Source organism: Oreochromis niloticus, linkage group LG5 (genome assembly GCF_001858045.2).
Source record: "Oreochromis niloticus isolate F11D_XX linkage group LG5, O_niloticus_UMD_NMBU, whole genome shotgun sequence".
Taxonomy (NCBI): domain Eukaryota; kingdom Metazoa; phylum Chordata; class Actinopteri; order Cichliformes; family Cichlidae; genus Oreochromis; species Oreochromis niloticus.
Genome location: NC_031970.2, coordinates 33,518,492 through 33,538,739, shown reverse-complemented (window position 1 = coordinate 33,538,739; position 20,248 = coordinate 33,518,492). Strand labels below are relative to the sequence as shown.

Genomic DNA, 20,248 nt, shown 5'->3' with positions numbered 1-20,248 from the left:
CAAGAAGATACAAAGTGGTTTAGACATGCCAAAGATGCACACACATTACAAAGGAGAAATGAAAACAAAATGAAAACGGTTCCAAATTACTAAAGAGAAAAATAAAATTCAAGGCACTGTTAAAATAACTAAAAAGAGATGCCAAAACACTACAAAGGGAGGCAAGAAGTTAGAAATGTAAGATGCAAATATGACAGAAAGACACAAAGTGATATGAAGTGATTCAAAATGACAAAAAAGAGTGAAAATAGCTATATTGAGACAGGGTGACTACAAAGCACTTCTACTGTTGCAGAAAAATCTACCAAAAAATGCAAAAGTACTACAAAGGGATGCAAATTATGTACAAAAAGACATAGAAAGACATACATCGACTGCTAAATGATGTGCATAATAACCATGAGAAACACTAAAATAGGGATGCAAATTGTCAACCAACAGAAAGAAAGATATTGCAAACAGATACAAAACATCTAACTATACAATAAATATTAATTGAGAAGAAAAGAGTAATAAACCCGACGCCTACAAAAGATGCAGAACATTATCAAACAAATGGAACTAGAATAGATGTTTTTTTTTGTTAAATTTGATACTATTATTTAACTCTTGCTCTGTGCTATACAGATGAGAGGCATCATCTATCAGTGAAGGCTAATATTAGATGAAGTTATAAATGGTTATACTTGGGAACACTAAAGTAGATTATTTTCTGTCAAACTCATAAATTATTTCTGCCATGACTGGATAAAAATACTTAATAAATGCTATAGTGAATCCTGGTGTTGTAGTGCCATTGATAATGGTGTTCTTTCTCTACTCACATGGACTGAGGGTGATTGAACTCACAGCTGATTGAAGTAACACTGATCAGCTGTTCTGGAACCAAAAAAGTCAGTTTGTAAAACGTTCTCCATGGAAAAAGGGCTCAGCTCTCTGGGATGTAGTAAGATACAAAACCAATATAAAGACATCTTAAATGAACAAAAAGGAGAGACGAATCCTACAAAGATGCAAAATTAGTGTATTAATGTAGAATGACAACACATGGCACAAAAAAATGCAAAACAACTACAAAGAGGTCCTAAATGACCACAAATGAGAAAAATGACTATAAATGTAAAATTAATATGTGCAGACATAAAACGAGGGATGCAAAATGACTACAAAGAGAAATGGCCACAAAGGTGCAGAATTACTTCAAAGCAATGCAACTCTATGGCAGGCAGACCCCAAAATGACTAAAAAGACCAGAAAAATGAGCAGAAAGAGAAGAAAAACAGATGTGTACATGCTCACGAGCACGAAACATCTTTTTATGTATGTGTTGTCATGTGGTTGCAGTCCTGATTGAACATGGTGGCTCCTGAGACGGGGGACAGGAGAGGATCCTCCAGCTGTGTGTCTCCTGCCCCACCCTGCAGTATGCCACCAACCCGATAAGAGGACTTTCTACCCCACTGTGTACACACCAACACGACAACAGACTGCGTTCCACGAAGCAGTAGACCTCCACTCCTTTCCCTTTAGACGTACCAACTGTGACTCGGCCTCTGATCCGACCCGGCCTCCCATCCCGTCCCGGCCGATCCCAGCCCTCCACCCTCCAGTGGAAAGACGAAAAATCTTCGATTGGAAGATTTCACACATTTCTTCCATATTATTTAATGTAACATGTTTTGGCTCGTTTGAACCAGTGAGGTGTCACCTCTCACAGTTTGTGTTTAAGGGTCACACGTCTACCCCGTGCTGCTGTTATTATTAGAGAAAAGGAGGGGTGGGAGAAAGTATGGGGACAATGCTGGTAGTATGGGTAGGGATGGGAAGGTGCCAAAGTGGCAAGAGCCAGCCTTTTTTGCTTGTTGGCCATCTCCTAGCCATGCCACCTTCGGTATAATCAACTGCTGTCTTATTAGCTTTTTACATTTTTATCTATAGAGGATCTAATTTATGTTCAGTGTTTGCTTGTTTATGAAATATGTATAATATCAGAAGATTATAATCTGCATGATTCAATTAAAAATAGCAGAGGGAATGAAAACAAAACAAAAAACCACACATGAACATGTCCGCCTTTGCAACCCTGGAGAAGTGGGAATGAGGACCGTTGAGAAAGTGTAAAATACACGAGGCCAATGAATGGTGGACGGACTGTACTGACTGTTCAGAGGACAGCTGGAACTGGTCCCAGTCATCAACACACAAGCGTCACTGTCCTTGTCCAGCTTCACTGTTATTGTTTTGCTGTCGGCTCACCACCAACACAAAGAGATGCTGGTCACAGTTTTAGGGTTTTCAGAGGAAATTTTAAATATAAATAATATTCTATTTGTGATATATATTTACTTCTTTTTTTCTTACTTGCTTTACTGACTTCAATTGGGAGTTTGTTTGACACTCTTGTGTTTTTGGACATTTCAGCCTTTATGTGTGAACATGCTGTAAATTCTCCCTGACAGAGCTGTAATCAGCTGGCTCAAAACTAAGAGCTTGTTTTCCAGATTGTAAAGTTGAGCTGCAAAATGTCAATGTTGACATCACAGCCACCAGCTGTGATTTACTAATGTTGGCCACGTTTAAAGACCATAACAAGCCCAAACTACAAAACTATGAAATCAACGTTAGTAATAACCGTGTATTAGCGGTAGCTGGGATATTTAAAAAATATTAATATAGCGTTAGCAATGCACATATTATAACAGCATAAATATTCATGTAATTGCTCTTTTTTGTGTATTTGTACAGTTATAATTAGACTTTCGTCATCTCTGTACTTTGTACTTTGACTTTATTTTTTGCAAAAAAATCACTGCTCTGACTTTAACAGCTATGGTAAAATGTAAACAATAGCATTATTGCTATTATCTTTAAATTGACAAAACTTTTTTTACTTATTGAGATAATATTGCTATCAAGATTTTTTTTTTTACCACAATAATCATGATATGGCGACATGACGACAGTCTTATCAGTCTAGTTTCGCGTTTCGACATCTGTGATAATGAAAATGTTAGCATTTAAGCATCCAGCCAGATTAGCATGAATTAGCATTCATTTGTAGCTCTTTTTCTGCCAGGCTATAAATTCAATTCCAATACTTAATCGCTGTCAGCACTCTTATAGTGCTGGTTTGATTTCTTTTCTTCTTTTTTTCTTCAGGGATTTTGTTTTGTTGTAAAATTCTCCACTATGTTAACTTTGCTAACCTCGACTGCAGGGTCATGTTTAGACGGTAGCAGCGCGAGGGTTTATATTAAAAGCAGCGGAAACCATGCTGAAACAGTGAGCTGAAAGGGGCTAACATGCTAAGGAAACTACTGAGTCAGGTTTCTTTTTTGATTAGCTCATAATATAAAACCACTGATCATAGCAGCTCTTTAAATAGCGACTGGTCCTTGGATTGTGCGCGCATGTTTGCAGACACAGCCTGAAGAGTTCAAGACACAAGATGAACAAGGGTACTTTTTCGGTATAATTTTTTTGTTTTGTTTTCAGGTTAACTTTTTGAAGTTATGGTTTATGAGTCTGTATTTATAGGAGTGGTCAAAGTGAGCTCCTCCCTGTTTCGCATCACAGACAAAGCGTATAGTATGTCATGCGTTAAGTGGCCTCCACCCACACAGCGTGCTGGTTGTCTCATATTGTATATCCGTAGATTCTGGGTGACCTTTAATACTATACTATGCATCAGCTGTCAAACATACAAATCCCTCTAACGGAGCCCGACCCATGTTAGCCTGTATCCCTGCTGTCACTGTTAACTTTTCGTGCTACTGTTACCTGAAGCAGTGACTCGCACTGCTTGTGAGATTTGCAATAAGCAGACATTCTTCTTATCCTGTGTCCTCTAAAGGGAGAAAACTGTGAACTGTCGTGTGTATCAAAGCGTAACCAAAACCAACAACACGGAGTTGTAAAATGACATTCGAAGGAATATTTCCAACACCTGTGACCATGGCTTTGTTGCCCTTTTCATCTAATCCTCCCATTGCCCTGATTTGAACCCGTTGACCTGCTGTTGGTGGTGTTTGTGGAAAACAGGAGAAAACTGATGATTTGTATATTCTGTTTTGCTCTGTTTTATTTTACCTGGTCATATGACACTGGACTGTTGAGAAGGCTCTTGCTTGCAATGATTTGCAGCACATGTACTGTAACCTGCTGGGGGAAAAAAGCCTGTCTTTGCTGTAGGTTTGGACACACTACTGATGGAAAAGAAACAACTGTAGGCATCGGGAGAGAAGCTGTGTAACGAGGTGGCGAGTTGGAGGATGGAGGACCTGTATTTATATATAAATATCAGTACTTCTGTGTATTAGGCTGTACACTTTGTAGAAACTGACAGGAGCAGAGATGTGTTTTTAGGTGAGGGACGAGGCAGTAAGTAGAACCCGAAGGACATCGGTGCAATAGAAATGTCACGCGAATGGGTGCCTTATGTTAAGAGCCGCGGGAGCAATTATCAGTGCGCGCCTGAAAGTGCTCTTAATCACCACGAGGCAGATGGAGGAACGACCTCTCCTCTCCACCCAAGGTGAAGAGGAGCTGTCTCGAAAGCGAATTACTGTCTTGTAAAGAATATGACTTTGAAGGCAGCGAGAAAAGGAGTCTCTCTGAATCTGAAATGTTGGTCCTCAATGTGATGACAAATGTTTTTGGCCCCATTAACTTTAGAAAACCAGCACAGTATGGATCACGGATGTGAGGTTTTTTTTTCCCTCTGTGAAGACCATCAAACTGCTCTGCTGTAAAGCCTCCACCTCCAAGTCTCCACTGCCTTTTGCTCTACATCCCCCTAGTGCTTGGTGGTGTGTATTTGCTGTATTTGCATTCAGTCTAAATGGAAAAAAAACATACATGCATAAATAAATGTCTCAGTATGATTCAAAAACTGTCTCTGATTCTGTAATGAAGGGAGAGGGATTTCTATTTGAACTTGAGGAAATGTTTGGTTTGTTTTTTCCCCCTTCTGTTGCTTGAATATTTCCATACATTAACAATTCAGCTTGTGAAATAAAGGGCTTCTTTTGTAACACCAGAGTAGTGAAGGATTCTTGCTGGAGTGAATATGATGGAAACAGCCTTGGACTGTATTGCCATCTTGTGGCCACATTCAGTACATGCAGTAAAAAGGAGCTGCAGTGGGTTTCTGGGTGCTCTTAGTGCCACCTAGTGGATTTCTGAAACCAAAGAACCATGCTCAACACGATCAGTATATTTTAGTCTGCGAAACATCTGCACAATGTCTTCACATTGTTTACCTGTTTACAAGTCACAATAGTTTAGCCTTTGCTGGTATGGAAAGCCAATTAAGTCAAAATTCTTGGTTTTTTTTGCCCACATACAGTCTTATTGCACAGATTGTTTTTTCTAATTGCCCATGATGGGTAGATAACTATGTCTGTTTCCCAGGTTTATTTATTTATTTATTTATTTTTAGCTTTTCCCATACCAGAGCCTATCACTGCTGCTACAGAAATCCACTTATGTCTTAATTCACCCCGTGCCCCTTGTTTTTTGGGGGTTTTTTTTTTACCAGCTTTAATATAGATTTATATCACCAGCTGGCATTTGCACATTTATATTAAGGTTTCAGTGCAGGTATTGATTAATCAGTACCATATCACCCCAATAGAGCACGTTGCTCTCAGACTGTTGGCTTACTTGTGGTTCCTATCATATTTAAAAGTAGGATGGGAGGCGGAGCCTCCACCTTTTAGTGGTTTTTATACACGACTCTGCATTTAATCATTAGTTATTATTAATCTCTGGCTCTTTTCTACAGTGTGTCTTTATCCTGTGTTCCTCCCCTCACGCCCAACTGGTCACAACAGATGGCCCTGCTCCTCCCTGAGCCTGGTTCTGCTGGAGGTTTCTTCCTGTTAAAAGGGAGTTTTTCCTTTCCACTTTCACCAAGTGCTTGCCCATTAGCGCTGTTTGATTGTTGGGGTTTTCCTTGTATTATTGGAGGGTGTTTACCTCCAGTATTTAATATAAAGCAACTTGAGGAGACTTTTTTTGTCATTAAGGGCTAATATAATTAGAATTGGAATTTAAGCGACAATAACATGTTGGATGATGGGAATTGAAGGATCTAGGTCTGCACAGTTTACTCAAAATAAATAACGAATGAATAATGGATACCGCTTAGAGTTATGTCAGCGCTGCTAGAAGGTGAAATCAATTTGTCCATGTAAAGTATGTCAAGAATAACTATTATGCAGTCCTCTACAAAATACATGTTTATTTGTCACTGGTATTTGATTGGTACAGTGGCAAGCAGGAAGGCTCAACAGTCAAGGTCACCTGGTGCCTTTGGGGACTCTGGCTTCCTCCTACAGTCCAAAGTCAGGTTAAGTGGTGATTCTGTCCATATGTGTGGATTTAAGAGTGTGTGATTGTGTGGTTGGCTGTCTTTCTCTGTTAGCCCTGCAATGCACTGGTGAATCGACTGAGGCGTACTCCACCTCCTGCTCCATGATCATCTGTCTAGGCTCCAGTCCCCCTTCAATATTAAGGTTTCTGAGCTGGCATCCTTAATATTGGATATGCAGCTAGAGGTAATGGATTGATGGTGTTTGATAATGCCTGAAAGAATTTCACAAATAAAGTAATAGCTATTCCTATTAGTGATATATTTTATAAAGTGGGTAACACAAAACAGCAGAGGGCACAGCCTTGTCAACTGTGCAACACTGATATAAAAACATTTGAACTAGGAGAGAAAAATAAAATATTTCCAGCATGATTCAGTACATTCATCTATCCAGCTATTTTCACAGCTGCTGGTCCTTCTAGGGCGGCCTAGGATGGTGGCCTGAAACTAACAAAAGATAGAATGGGGATGTTACTCACCCTCCATTACTGGAATAAAAGTCCTAAAATCTGGTATGATCTAAGGAAGTGATACCTTTGTATTCATCACAGATACAGACAATATACGGAAGAATGCACACTGGACCTTTGATGGATCTGTTGTTGACACATCTCTGTAAACGGACAAGACTGGACGCTGAAAAATCCCAACTTTGGATTTCCATCCATGAAACATTTACACAATATTCTAATATTTAATCCACTGAAAGTCTTTTCCCTGATCTCTTTGCATATTAACTCTATCTTTGATGTATCCTGTTTTGAGATACTGTATATTAATGCACCAAAGCTAGATATCTGACATGTATGAAATCCTTCACTATGCACAAACCAGATATTTGATGAATATGAATACTGCAGTACTTATTTAAAAATCTCAAAATTCATGTGACATATTGTACAATACAATGTTGCTAATTTAGATTTGCATGCACTCACCTTCTCAGGAAGACCAGCAAAATCCTGTTTGGATAGGCTGACATCTAAAACACCCAGATTTAATGTACCGTAGTCTTTCAGTTGAACAATTTTGTATATTATACTATTAAAAGGCCAGGGCCCAATTCACGCATACAGTATACAGTTTGTGTTTCTGGTTATTTTTCCACATGAGATATGAGACATGTCATGTTTTTCCTTTCTGAGATATAAAGAGAAGAGGAATTGGATGGCACAATTCCTTCATCATACTTGTTTTTAGACTGTTTGTCCCAGGATATATATAAACACGCATATGCACGATCTCTGGACACTTTATTAGTTACACTTAGTAATATCGAGTTAGACCCCCTTTTGCCTTTAGAACTGTGTTAATTCTTTGCACAACAAGTTGCTGGAAACATTCCTCAGAAATTTTGCTCCATCCTGACAGCATCACACAAGTGCTGCAGATTTGTCATTTGTGTAATTGTTTTTGTTATTTAGCAAAAACCTGCATTTCTTTCTTTTTCCACTCCAACCTAGACTGGTTAACAGGCTATTACAGGGCTATCACAGTTACACATTCACATCCACACATTCAACCTTATCACAGTCACCAGTTAAGCTACAGTCACACTAGGGAAAATAGTGGGTGGAGACCATGACATAACCAAAATTACTGCTGTGCCATGGACACTTTCAGTCAGCTGCCGTCTTCAAAGCAACTTTACTACATAAAGACGGTGATGACAATAGGATGATTGATTGGTGTCAAGTGCTTTTAGATCGATTTGTGATCTAACTGTGATTAGATCATCAAAAATGGCAGGTCTGGGCACCCATATAACTCAATGGGTTGAGCGATTGACCCATTTGCCAAAAGATTACTACAGATTTGAATGTGCATGCTCCTTCTCCCTCCTTTCCAGTCTCTTCTACTATCTTGTAAAAATGTATTCTAAATTATTACCCCGCCCCCAAAAAGAGAAAAAAAAAGTCCATCCAGAACCTCATGGATTTATAGCAGAAATTAATTCACAAATGGCGATTTGATTGCTGCAGGACAAAGGCTTAACTGCAACCTTGCTTTCATATAAAACTGCAACACAACCAGTTGAATTAAGCCCCATTGCAAAGAGACATTTAGCAGTTGGAGTCAGTCTGAGTCAGACTACAACTGTTTGGAGACAGGTTGCCTCCCACCAGGTGATCTGTGCAGTTGCTTCAAAGTGGTCACCCATAGGTTGAGGGTGTTGCACGGTCATCCTCTGGTCAACCAGTCGGTTACTGCAGGTACTCGCAATTGGTTTCCGACTGTAAAAGAATTCAGTGCAATCACTGGACAGCCACTGATCTTACATAGCTGTGAGGTTGCAGTCCTATTCTTACTCTAGTGTGACTGAGCCATCACCTGACATCCACGTCTTTAGCTTGTGGGAGGAAATCAGAGCGCCTGGAAAAAAAGCAGAACATGCAAACTCAGGCCCAAGCCTTGCAAATAAGCTAAAAAAATAAATAAATTAAGAATAATAGATTAATAAAGAGAATCAAAAAAAGACGTCCTGGAGGAGAAATTGCAACTTGGGTAGGCAATTCCTGTGCTTCTTCTCCAGATTATTAGTATTAATGATAAGTGCTATTGGCACATTTTATCATAGTTGTAGTGTGAAGATGTCCCGAGTCTGACTGCACTACACTGAATGAAGTCCTAGTATTTTACCTGCCTTCAGGGCACATTGTAATGAAACCTATGAAATGGTGCAGGTGTATCACAGAAAAGAGTTCAAGAGGGGCACTTTCTTGCAATATGTCATGCAGGCTGATATCATATTGATGCACCAGCAGCGCTCAGCATTGTTCTATAAATCGGTAATCTTTATTAACACAGTATAAACAACAAACAGCAACAGAAGAAACTCTCCTGTGGCGCGTATATGAACAGAAGACCCAGTACATCTCAGAGGGGCTGACTGAGACAGAAGCATCGACATTGGGCTGATCGTGGTTCAGTTTTCATGGTACACGCACAGTATACACAAACTTATCAGATGCACGAACCTTGTAGGGTCCTTAAGCCATTCAGTCGGTTTTGCAAATGGACGTAGGAGAGGACAAATTACAGTCATGCTGAGCAACAGTTAGCTACAGTATGAAACAGAGTTGATACATAAAAACCAAGTAAATCATCTCTTTAGAAAGGTTCTTTTATATAAATGATCTGAAGTGTACAAAACAGTATATTACACATTTCTCGATGCATGATTCTGAGCAAGACCCAGTAGCCTACAGTACACTTCCCTTCAACGTACTACAAACTACTTAACTGGATTACAAGCTACATACAGACTGCACTGTACTCTGCGTAGCACAGCAGCCCCAGATGGCATCAGGAGACAATGGGAAAAAGGAAAAGATCAGCAGCATTGTCTTTTTTATTAAGAATACACACCTATAAAAATGCACCAGGCCTCATATATTGCCAATATCCCATGCGAAACAGCAGAATGCCATTCAAACTCACCTCTGTAACATCAGGAAAAGGATGCTGGCCCCCCTCACTACATACAGTTTTCTATCCACAAAGCTGCATGTAAACATCACCACGGCTGCTTCATAGTCCTATGTTTCTAATGTTTTTGATATACATATGATAAGTTAAGGCTCTTTAAGGACCTGAGGATTTTGAACATATGATGAGGCACACAGAAGGCAAAGAATAGCTCTAGACACAGGGCTAACTTAAAGAATGAGGAGCATGAGACAGCCACAAGGGTCCGGTTCCCATTACTGTTAAACGGCCATGATAGAGGAACCCAGGGGAGAAGCTCTCAATGATAGCTCGATGTTACATCTGGTTACAAAGTCGGCAATTATCACGTGGATGGCTTTAAGTACTTCATCGACATTTTGGGAGCTGTTGGGTGACCTGACCCCTCAAGGGACTGGCACCAAAAACGTGGCATGCTAATATGCTAATGCTTTAGCATCGAAGATGATGGGATTTAGACCCACGCTGTAGAAATAAACAGTTATTGCTCCCTCTGATCATTCCTTCTGTCCATACCAGCTGTGAAAAATCTCTTCCAAGTGCAACTGCAGTGTGATCTGTGGTCCTAGACTGAATTCTAGAGTTCAGCAGAAACATATGTGACATTTCAGCATTCTACAGTTAGCAAAGTCCAGGTATTAGCGTGGAGGTTTTTTTTTGTCATCATAGCAGTAAAACTGCTGCAGCACAGCAAGGCGACACAAACAAGGGAACTGGTACATAAAAAGAACATTTAGTCAGTGCTAGGTTAAGACTATAGGATATTAGCATGAAAGTACCATGGCCAGAAAGATGTAGCATGGTTATGAGGGACATTTCAGCCAGTTGAGTGAATGAGAGCTGACAAAAAACTATTGCTGCATCTTGGATAGCTTACAACCAACATGCAATTCTCCTTCAATGTTCACTTGAGGCTGATTCCAAAAGACAGTAAGTTCCCATAGAGTTTTGCATTAAAATGCTCAACTGGAGTAATTAAATTAACTTCTTTACAGCTGCTATTTAAAAAGCTTGGTATATACAGTTTATAAAAATTGTATTTGGGGCGAACTATTTTCATAGCTTACATGTCTGGATTTTGTTTCTGGATTAAAGTTAGGGATGTGGCCTGGCCAAGCAGCCTGTTAGCCTTCACCTTCGTTAATTCAGTCACTGAACTGGATTCCTCAACCATGTTTGAGGTGTTAGTGGCTTTTGAGAGAACTCTGAGTAGGATTTTCATAAAAAAAGGATACAGCTTGGTGTGAGGTACAGCTTTTCCAAGTAGTTATAGTTTAATTATGGTCAGTTTTAGGGGCGTTATACTCGTACATTTTAGGTTTGCTTGCTAATCAAGCTAGCTTTTGCTGATAATTTAGCCCTCCAAATAATGCTGACTCAGAAAAAAACAACATATAAGAACTTCTGACTTTGGAATCTTTTAACGTGACACACTGAGTATGTTTATTAAAATAACTGTGTGGCCTGAACACGGCACAAATCAGACCAGAACCTCATGTCGGACTTTAGCACAAGTGTAGATTAAGCTAACATGAGGCTGCAGTGGAGCCATCTTTGGACAGGAGGAATGATTGCAACTCATAACGCTTTCAGTGTTCACATTTCATGTCACTGCTTTGACAAAACCTTCCAAGCTTAGTGCCTATTAGCATTATCTGATATTTCAAGATGACCCAAAGTCACTTTCCTAGAATGATAAAGCATTAACATGTAAAGTCTAATGCTAGTTCTCTCTTTACAAACTGGGATTAATAGCAGCATATGCCAAAGCTGTCGATGCAGTCCTTTGAGAGAAGCATTTTTTTAATAGTGCAGAAACAGAAATGAAGAAAAAAACCTCACTTTGGTGTGCTGGAACCAAAGTCACAAGTAGTATCTTATTTTAGAAGACAAAGATCTGTCAAATCACATTCTTAACCTCCAGACTGGAAAATTTGATGTTGCTTGTCATGCAGATGTTCTCACCCAATACGCCCAGACAGACTTTAAATTTATTTAAGAAAAGAAAATCTATAAAAGCTCAACGTGTCATACAAAAAGATGCATATAAGACATTTTTTTCTGATTATTTTTTCTTATGAAAGCTGCTTTGGTAACAACATAGTCACGACATCGGTCAATCTCCTTTACTTAGCCTGGGCACTGAAGGGGACCCCTTCTCTGTTATGTCAATGGCGTTTTTTTTGTCTTTTTTTGTTGTTTTTTCCTTCGGCGTCTTCCTTTTGCTTCTAAAATCTAAATGAATGGATCTAGTTACACCGGAGTGGGCTTTGTTTGCGTTCTGCCGGAGCGCCGTCTTCACATCAGATGCAACGCCTGCTGCGAGACGTTTGTCATAAAGATGTCCGCGCTGTGAAAGACAGTGCTATTGTGCTTAGTGCTGATAGAGTGGAGACCTTGGATGCTGAGCCGACTGCGTTGGGGCCTGGAAAAGGTGTTGAAAAGAACAAGGCTGTTAGTCTATTAGAGAAATAAGTTTTTTTCCACTTTTTTCTTATTAAAGAGACGCCTCTTCAACCTGCTTTAGCAAAAATATGTTCTCATCTTACTCCTTGAGCAGCAGAGTGAGGCACAGAAAGGACTCTAAATAGAGTGCTTTACTTTACATACTTTTTGGTGTCACGTAGAAGTTGTAATTACATAAATGTCAAATGTAGAACATTATTTCCCCAGTCTCTGTCGCTTTGGAGCAGCTAATCTGTTCTGCCAAGACAGCAGCAGGGGAGGGGATTATTCAGCTCAGCCACGTGGGAGACACTAACTAGCTCTCCACTGACCTGGTATCCTTGGGATGGTGATCTGCCTGCTACTGCTGCCTTCCCCTCCCTCACCAAATGGCTTTATCTGGATAATATAATCCTCGTCAGTAGGAAGCGCCAGCTCTACAGAGGTGGTGTTTGTTTCCATGACGCTGGGGCGACTGTGTCGATTCTTCTTGTACAGCACCTGAAGAAGACAAGATCGAATCAAGGCGGCGTGGCACGGAACAGAATTTTCTAATAAAGAAAAGGCGTCGGGGTGCTTACTTTGTAACCAGTGACCTCTGACTCGTTCTCCAGGGCTTTGACCTGCTCCCAGTTCAGTATAATCTTGGAGTTCGACGTGTTCCACACCACTTTACCTGGTGGTTGACTGGGTGCTGAGAGAGCAAAAACACATCATTTACCTTAAAATGACAGCTGAGCAGTGGCACACTGATCAGACGGGTGTACTGTGAAGCAACTGTAACATAGCCAGGCTTTGTTTGTGCTAGCTGGTTCTATAAAACAAAATGAAGATTTGGTTAACTCTCTGAGGTAAGCATTGTTGATGACCCCAACCAACTAAGTCTATGTCTAATCCTAGGCAATAAGAAAAGTCATATTGGTTTTTTTATTAAATTGTCCTCTCAAGCTTTGGAAATAAGAGAACAAAGAAAATAATCATTCTATTTCACACTCATCGGAAACTGTTCACATTCAAAAAAGTCAATATGGCATGTCGGAGCCATAGGTTCTTTAGAAAGCATGAACTATTCCCATATTATTTCTGTCCATAGCACAAACCACTGCTGTGCAATATGCACAAAGATGTGCTTTAACTTTGTAATTCTCAAAGCTTGTAAAATCAAGTTCAAACTGAGGGTTATCTTCCAATTTACACAGAGTATAAAACTTCTTCAAGAGTCTGAGCTGTCACTTGAGAAAGCATCATGGCAAAAACAAAAGAAATCCATTTAGACTTGTTGATGCTCATAAAGCTGGAAGGAGAAGTATCATCAAGAAATTCTAAAAGATTTAAAAGATTCTCGAAAGAAAATTAGTGAGAGATGTGTCTAAAGACCATAGAATAACTGCCAAAACAACAGCGAATGACTTTGCAAAGTAAGGAATTGTTCTCTCAAAGATGACAATCACTAGAACTCTGCGCAGGAATGTACTCGAGGTTGGAGATCGAGAAAAACTCTTCTGCAACTTTAAACCAGACAGAAGTATGATGAGGAAAACCTGGAAAACGATGATGCATACTAGAAACACATCCTTTTCTCAGATGAGATGAAACAAACTAATAACTCTGCCGTCTTTTGTACATATGCATACACTCTATGACAGCTGGAACAAGCTCAAACCCCCTGGCAACCCTGAACTGCAGTAAGCAGTTGCATAACTGATGCATGCATGGAATGAACAATTTTTTCAATAAAGAAAATACTGATTTCATATTCGTAATACTAAATCAGTGTCCTTTGTGTACCTGGGGTCTGATCATGATCATTTTGTAAAACAATCAAATGTGGCATGCAAAAAAAATGCAAATAAATGTGTTTGTTTGTTGAAATAACGTCGAGGGTGACATAGACATCTATCAGACTTTCACGTCTGAGCCAACATGACCCCAATTTTATGGCTGTGTATCATTTTGATGCATATTTAGACCTCTAATCAGCAGAAAATTGCTCAGTGGGATATTGGTAACCAGTTGAAATAATCTGTATATCCCTAAAAGAGCATAGCATACTGATTCTAGCTGATATTTAACTGAAACTCTGAAGATAACCTGCTCTGGACCGGGCTATATGATCAGTGAAAGTTACTATAGAGATCTATTCAGGTTAAAATAGGCCCCCTTTTATCTGAGTTTAGTCCCAATATAACTCAGCCAGCCATTAATCTCTTGCAGGCTCTAATTTGATCCCATACTTACGTGGCTTTTTGGTGGTAACGTTGACGGTGGTGCTGGGAGGCCCAGTTCCTGCAGTGTTATACGCCCTCACTGAGACATAATATGCGGTGCTGCCTTTCACCCCGCGGATAATAGTAGATGTTTGATTTCCTACAGTCCTTTGCACGCTGGCCGTGTCTTCCCTTTCACTTCTACTCCAGTACCTCAGCTGAAAAGCAACAAGGCAGAACCGCAGACGTGAATGCAGAAAACACGATGGACACCTTAAAAGCTTTCTGTTACACCCTGTCAGTGAGGTGCAAACTGGAAACAGGGAGATGTGAACTCAACTGGATGGAAGCTGTGAACGGTCTGAAAACAAGCTTTAGCAGCATGCCACCTTGTGCAGCTTGTGAACTGTGTTCCTCCGTTGTGCCGGGCAGATGTGTGTTCTTTTTAAGTTGTGTTTGTACAGATTGAGTTCAAATATGCAAAAGTGGGGAAACAAAAAAAAAACAATAAAAAAGTGAAAGAATCCATAAAAATCCCCTGCCATCAACGTCCACTGATAACAGATTTTCTTTGTCACCCTGCTTGTCAGGGCTGAAACAGCGGGCATGCTTGACAGCACAATTATAATTTGCCTTTCCTCACAGGAATGGTTTGCTGAGGGCCTGCTCCTCTGTTGCTTTTGAGTGGTCAACAATTTATAATTCTGGCATTTTACGCAGTCCGACGACGAAAACGTCTTTGTCCACATCTTGGATTTCAACAATGAGCAGAATTAAAATGACAAGAACTGACGGAGAAAGTCTGCAGAGCCACTGCTTGCTATGTTGTGTGGATTAAAAGCTAAACATTCTATCCCTTGGAGTATTGCATCAGCACGCTAATCAGGGTGGTTACAGTACTTAGGTAAGCAACAAGAGAAACACAACCAAACCCACAGGCCTGGGACTCGGCTGGACCATTATGCAGGCAGCGAGCTATTATCTCGTACGCCCAAGGTACATAAGTCTCGAACACTCATCAATAATAGAAGAGAACAAGATTGTACAGCATTAGCTGGCATGTGTGCGCACACACGCATACAAACAGGAAACGCATCCAAGGGGAAACTCAAACTCACACAAACAAGGTATTTCATCAGAGCTCACCTCGTAGCCCAGCACTCTCTTCTTGTTGGCGTTCCAGGGCAGAGCTTTCCACGAAACTTCAATCTCAGACGCAGAGAGGCTCTTGGCGCGGACCCTGGTGGGCGCTCGGCCAGGCTCTGGAGTTAATGTGTAAAGACTGATTTTAGAAGTTGTACTGCGCTTTGATGACCCCTCAAAGAGGGAACATCAAAAAAGTTTCAAAGCGGCTTCTTTTTATTAGAACAACAGAGGGAGGAAAGTATGCTGAAGACGCCTGCGAGTGCTGATAGAAGAAGGCTGCCTGCGAGATTGCTGCTGCCATTTAAAGAAAGGAGGACTGACTCAGTCTTTTAGTGATGAATTACTGCTAGCTGGACATGCAGATCTACTCCAAATCATACACACCTTCCTCAGCAGAGTAGATAGTGGTAACAGGTCCAAATGGCCCTTCTCCCAAGTTGTTGTAAACCCCAACCTTGACTTGGAAAGGGGAGAAGGGCTGAATGCTCTCATTTTTAAAGACGTATCTGGATGCTTCAGCGGAGGGTACGGCTGCCTGCATCCAGCCTGTGGCGCCATGGGGTCGAAAAGCCACCACATAGCCAAAGCCCGGTCCGTTCTGCAGCTCTTCCGGAACAGGCTGCAGGAAAATAACACTGTGTAAGCACTTGCAAAAGAAAGGAAAATAAACACATTGCAACTCTATGTCTTTAAATTTTATTTTTTAACTACAGTTGCCATGTGAGGATGCCATGAAATATGGTCAAACACGAGGCTTTCAGTTTTTTAGGCAATGCTTGTCTTCAAATAAAACATGTTGAACACACAAAAACTATAAGTAGACACATCCATTACACAGTACAAAGCACTCAGCATGATAACATAGCCGTAGCTTCAGATATTTATAGCTCCATTATTCTAGTGAATAAACCAAACCTCTTCACTCTGGTCTACTAAAAGATACATAGAGCACATCTTTTTTTTTTTTTGTCTAGAGAGAAGCAGGGTCTACTGTCTCGATAAAACTTGTTAAAACTGCTAGATTAAGTGTTTATGGTCTCCAGACATTCATGATGACCACCCAAAGCTTTTAAAGGTTCTATAATAAAATAATAACAGTATAAAAAAAAGTAAAAACAGTACTAATCAGACAGAAACAAACAGACCTTAATACGTTGTGGTGTCCCTCAGGGATTTATTCTTGAACCCTCTTTGTTTTCAACTTTTTTGTTATTATTTTATTATTATCATAGCAAAACTGCATCTTCTCTTATGTTTGCTGATTTTCCTCTGCAGTTAGTAGAGGTAACCATTAAATACAATAAATGGTCTATATTATGCAGTGTTTCTTTGATACTTACAAAAAAATGTGAAAAACCTCTTAGAATTTAATTTAAATTCAGTTCAATTGAGTGTTATTTATACAGTACAGTGCATATTCACAACCTCTTCACTCTCGTCTACTAAACAATACAGAGAGCATATCTTTTGTGCTCTATGTATCTTTTGATACGTTGAGCTTAGTAAGTAAGAGTTTAGTGAGTTTGGCATCATAACTAATGGTGGGTTCAGGGTCACCTGTAGCAGATATGAAAAAAATGAAACTTTAAAGCCTATTCTGTACACAGCGTTTGCTACTGATATTGCCTAAGCATTTATACATTTATGAGGTGAAAAGTATCAATCCTAGGGTAATGTTTTGTCTTTTAATTCAATATAAATAGATGAGAGTTGAAAAGAAGTATTTATTTATGTAATTATTTCACCAGTTTGCCAAGGTTTGGATGAAGACCCAACTGTGACCCTCAGATGAGAGGAAGTTAGTTAAGATGTTCAGAAACAAGCCAAAAATGACCAAAGCTCAAGCCTGCCATGAGCTAGAACCTGCTGAAAGTGTCACTGTCCATTGTGAACTACGTTTTACATCGCTATGGACTGAGAGGTTGCTGACTAAGAAATAAGTCCAGCTCTAACTGAAATTAACTAAATTTGTCCACATTCCTTCTGGAGAAAAGTTTTAATGTCAGACAATACAAAGCTTGAGCTAAAGGTGAAACTTTTAAACCTAAGAATCCTGAACCAACTGTCACGCATGGTGGTGACAGCATCATGCTGTGGGCCTTCTTTTACTGCCAGTGGTACTGGTACAGTCCATAACGTGGATCAAGCAATGAAGAAGGAGGACTATGTCAAAATTATTCCACTTTACCTCCACTCAACTGCTAGATGGATAAAACTTGGACACAATTGGGTGTTCCAACAGGGCAACTATTCCAAAAATGCATTAAAACTGGTTTTGGAATGTATAAAAGCAGGCTAACATTAGCTTATTGATGGCTACCAAAAGCATCTGGTCAAGGTCCAACTGGCTAAGAAACATTTAAGCAAATATACGTGGGGTCTATGCATATAGTTGAAGTATATATACTTTTTACTCTGTATAGTTTAGAGAAAATCCAAAAGAAATTCAAACCTGAGCATCCAATTCTTATTTTGTAAAAATCATTAGTAATATATGCTGTGTTCCACCCTGGAAAAAACAACAGTCCAAAGAAATCCTTCAAAGTCTTCTAACCAAAACTGTTTAGTACTCAACTAAAGGAAACTAAACTCTTCCTATATTGTCTATGGTCAAATGAACTTAAAGTGTTAATACTTGACAAAGGTCTAGACTGGGCAGATTGAAGCAGTTTACCCTTTGAGATTTACCTCCTCCACCCAACCCCAACCCTAACTAACTGTATGTAAAGAGTCATGGTAATCAGGTGCTTTTGGCGTTTTGGATAACTCTAGGCAAACGCACCACAGTAGCCTCTATGATGGCTGACCAACATAGAGTTGTGTGTGTCATTGACGCAGACCTTCATTCATATCTTGAACTGTATTCTAGGCCCTGGGTTGCAGCCATGTGAATAGAAATGTCTGCTGTTACCCTGGGGGAGAGGCCTTTTCTTTATTTCTTAAAGGAATAGTTAATGTTATGAACAACCTGCTGCCCCTGCTTTTGTGTGAAAACAGAATGGCATAAAGAACTTCAGGGGCTGAGGCAAAACAGGGGCTTCACTTAGCGGAAGTTACCTTTTAACCACACTTGTGCATACTGAAACATCAACAGTGAAATGGTTCACAGCAGGAGCTGATGATTCTGAGCAGCAGCTTGAACAAATATATGTTTTTGGAGCCGGGCTGATATGCGGGGGGCTTTGTAGAAATGAGAATAGAAAGAGAACGAAAAAGGAAAAATAAAGAAAAGAGGAGAAAAGAGAGAAAATAATCACAGAAAAAAGCCGGAACTTCGAAGGAACAACTGAGTTTAATTATCTTATTGAAACCTCAAAAGCATTTTTCTCTCCCCCAGGGTGACAGCAGCAGTTATTGCCTTTCTGTTCTTAAAAATGAAATGCCATACATTAAGCCGTTCAGCTGTTATTAATGAAACAGAGGCCCACATCCACAGAGAATAATGACGTCTGGCTGCCTCCTCCATGGGTGGAGGGGTCTTGAGCAAGCTTGCTTACCTCCCATGTGATGACTAATTCGGAGCGACTGCCACCGCCTCCGCTCACATTAGCTGGTGTGACCTTCGGAGCTAAAGGAAGAAGACAGATCAGCTTAGCTGGGTTGACTTCACATGATACTGCAAAGGCACATGTAATAATGCTCCTTCCAGCAAATCCTAAATTGCTAAGAGAGGTAAGTGTTTGACAAGCCTGAACTTCAGCATTCCGTTACCCACATCAGCAAACTTCCCATCACCGAGTCAAAAAGGGAACACGTAAAGAATCTACACTTGTTAAACTGCTAAAAGAAGCTTTTAGAGATGTTTTGCAATTTGAATGAGACTTTCATTTTCTTTTGAGGCAGTAATGATATCCAGCACACTGACTGTATATTCAAGGTTTTTGTATTTTATTTTTCTATGATATTTATTAGCATTTCTACATTTATTGGACAGGTGTGTAGAGAGCAGTGTGTAGGGGGAACGACACGGAGCAAATGTCTTGCCCACTGGGACTCAAACCGGGAGCTCCTGGGAGCATTTTTTGGTATGCGCTCCACCTATCAGGACAGCCTATTGGTTGACATTTTACAAAATATGCTTATACCCTTTACTTGTCAAAGGTTACTTGAAAAAATTAATCCCAAAAACGGAAAAAAACTGAACTAAAGGCAGAAGTTGTGAAAAAACTCTGCCCAGATGTAAGAAGATCTAACAGAACCAGTCAAGCTGACTAATGAACATATGCTTGACTGAAAACAAAAAGTCCATCTTGGGTGGGAATTATGTGGTGGAAATAAGCAGGCACCAAGGCTGAAAAATGAAGCCAACATACTACAAGTACCAAGAACTGCAGTTCCTCTCATGGCCACTTGAGCCTGGCTCCAAAGGCGTGCTCATCCCCATTGACTCCCATGTTGAAACGCCCAACTAAACAGTGTTAAAAAGTGTCTTTACAGCCAACCACAAAAAAAAGATTCTGACATCTATGGATAGTTTCATAACAAATTTATGGCGGCCGATCACCAATCTGGAAAGTGGAGTTGGGGTGTGGCCACTTTGACAGGTGCTGTGACACCAACACATTCTCACTCCCAAAGCGTAATATTTTACACTAGGTGACAAATC

General features: G+C 40.1%; 2 protein-coding genes across 15 annotated transcripts in view; one reads left to right on the top strand and one right to left on the bottom strand.

Moving 5' to 3' along the window:
• The window catches only part of LOC100695288 (band 4.1-like protein 1), a 104,510-nt gene extending 99,619 nt beyond the window's left edge, over positions 1-4,891 (top strand). For all 12 annotated transcript variants that reach the window (XM_025907494.1, XM_025907492.1, XM_019358597.2 and 9 more), the window contains one exon: positions 1,345-4,891. In XM_025907494.1, the coding sequence (XP_025763279.1) occupies positions 1,345-1,350 (6 nt within the window). In that variant the 3' untranslated portion in view covers positions 1,351-4,891. The remainder of the gene's footprint in view (positions 1-1,344) is intronic.
• Positions 4,892-9,150: 4,259 nt separating this feature from the next.
• cntn4 (contactin 4) overlaps positions 9,151-20,248 on the bottom strand; it is a 194,323-nt gene continuing 183,225 nt past the window's right edge. For all 3 annotated transcript variants that reach the window (XM_025907489.1, XM_005450133.4, XM_005450135.4), the window contains 7 exons: positions 19,140-19,210; positions 16,027-16,261; positions 15,643-15,758; positions 14,528-14,714; positions 12,871-12,983; positions 12,622-12,790; positions 9,151-12,269 (listed from right to left, as the gene is read on the bottom strand). In XM_025907489.1, the coding sequence (XP_025763274.1) occupies positions 12,178-12,269; positions 12,622-12,790; positions 12,871-12,983; positions 14,528-14,714; positions 15,643-15,758; positions 16,027-16,261; positions 19,140-19,210 (983 nt within the window). In that variant the 3' untranslated portion in view covers positions 9,151-12,177. The remainder of the gene's footprint in view (positions 12,270-12,621; positions 12,791-12,870; positions 12,984-14,527; positions 14,715-15,642; positions 15,759-16,026; positions 16,262-19,139; positions 19,211-20,248) is intronic.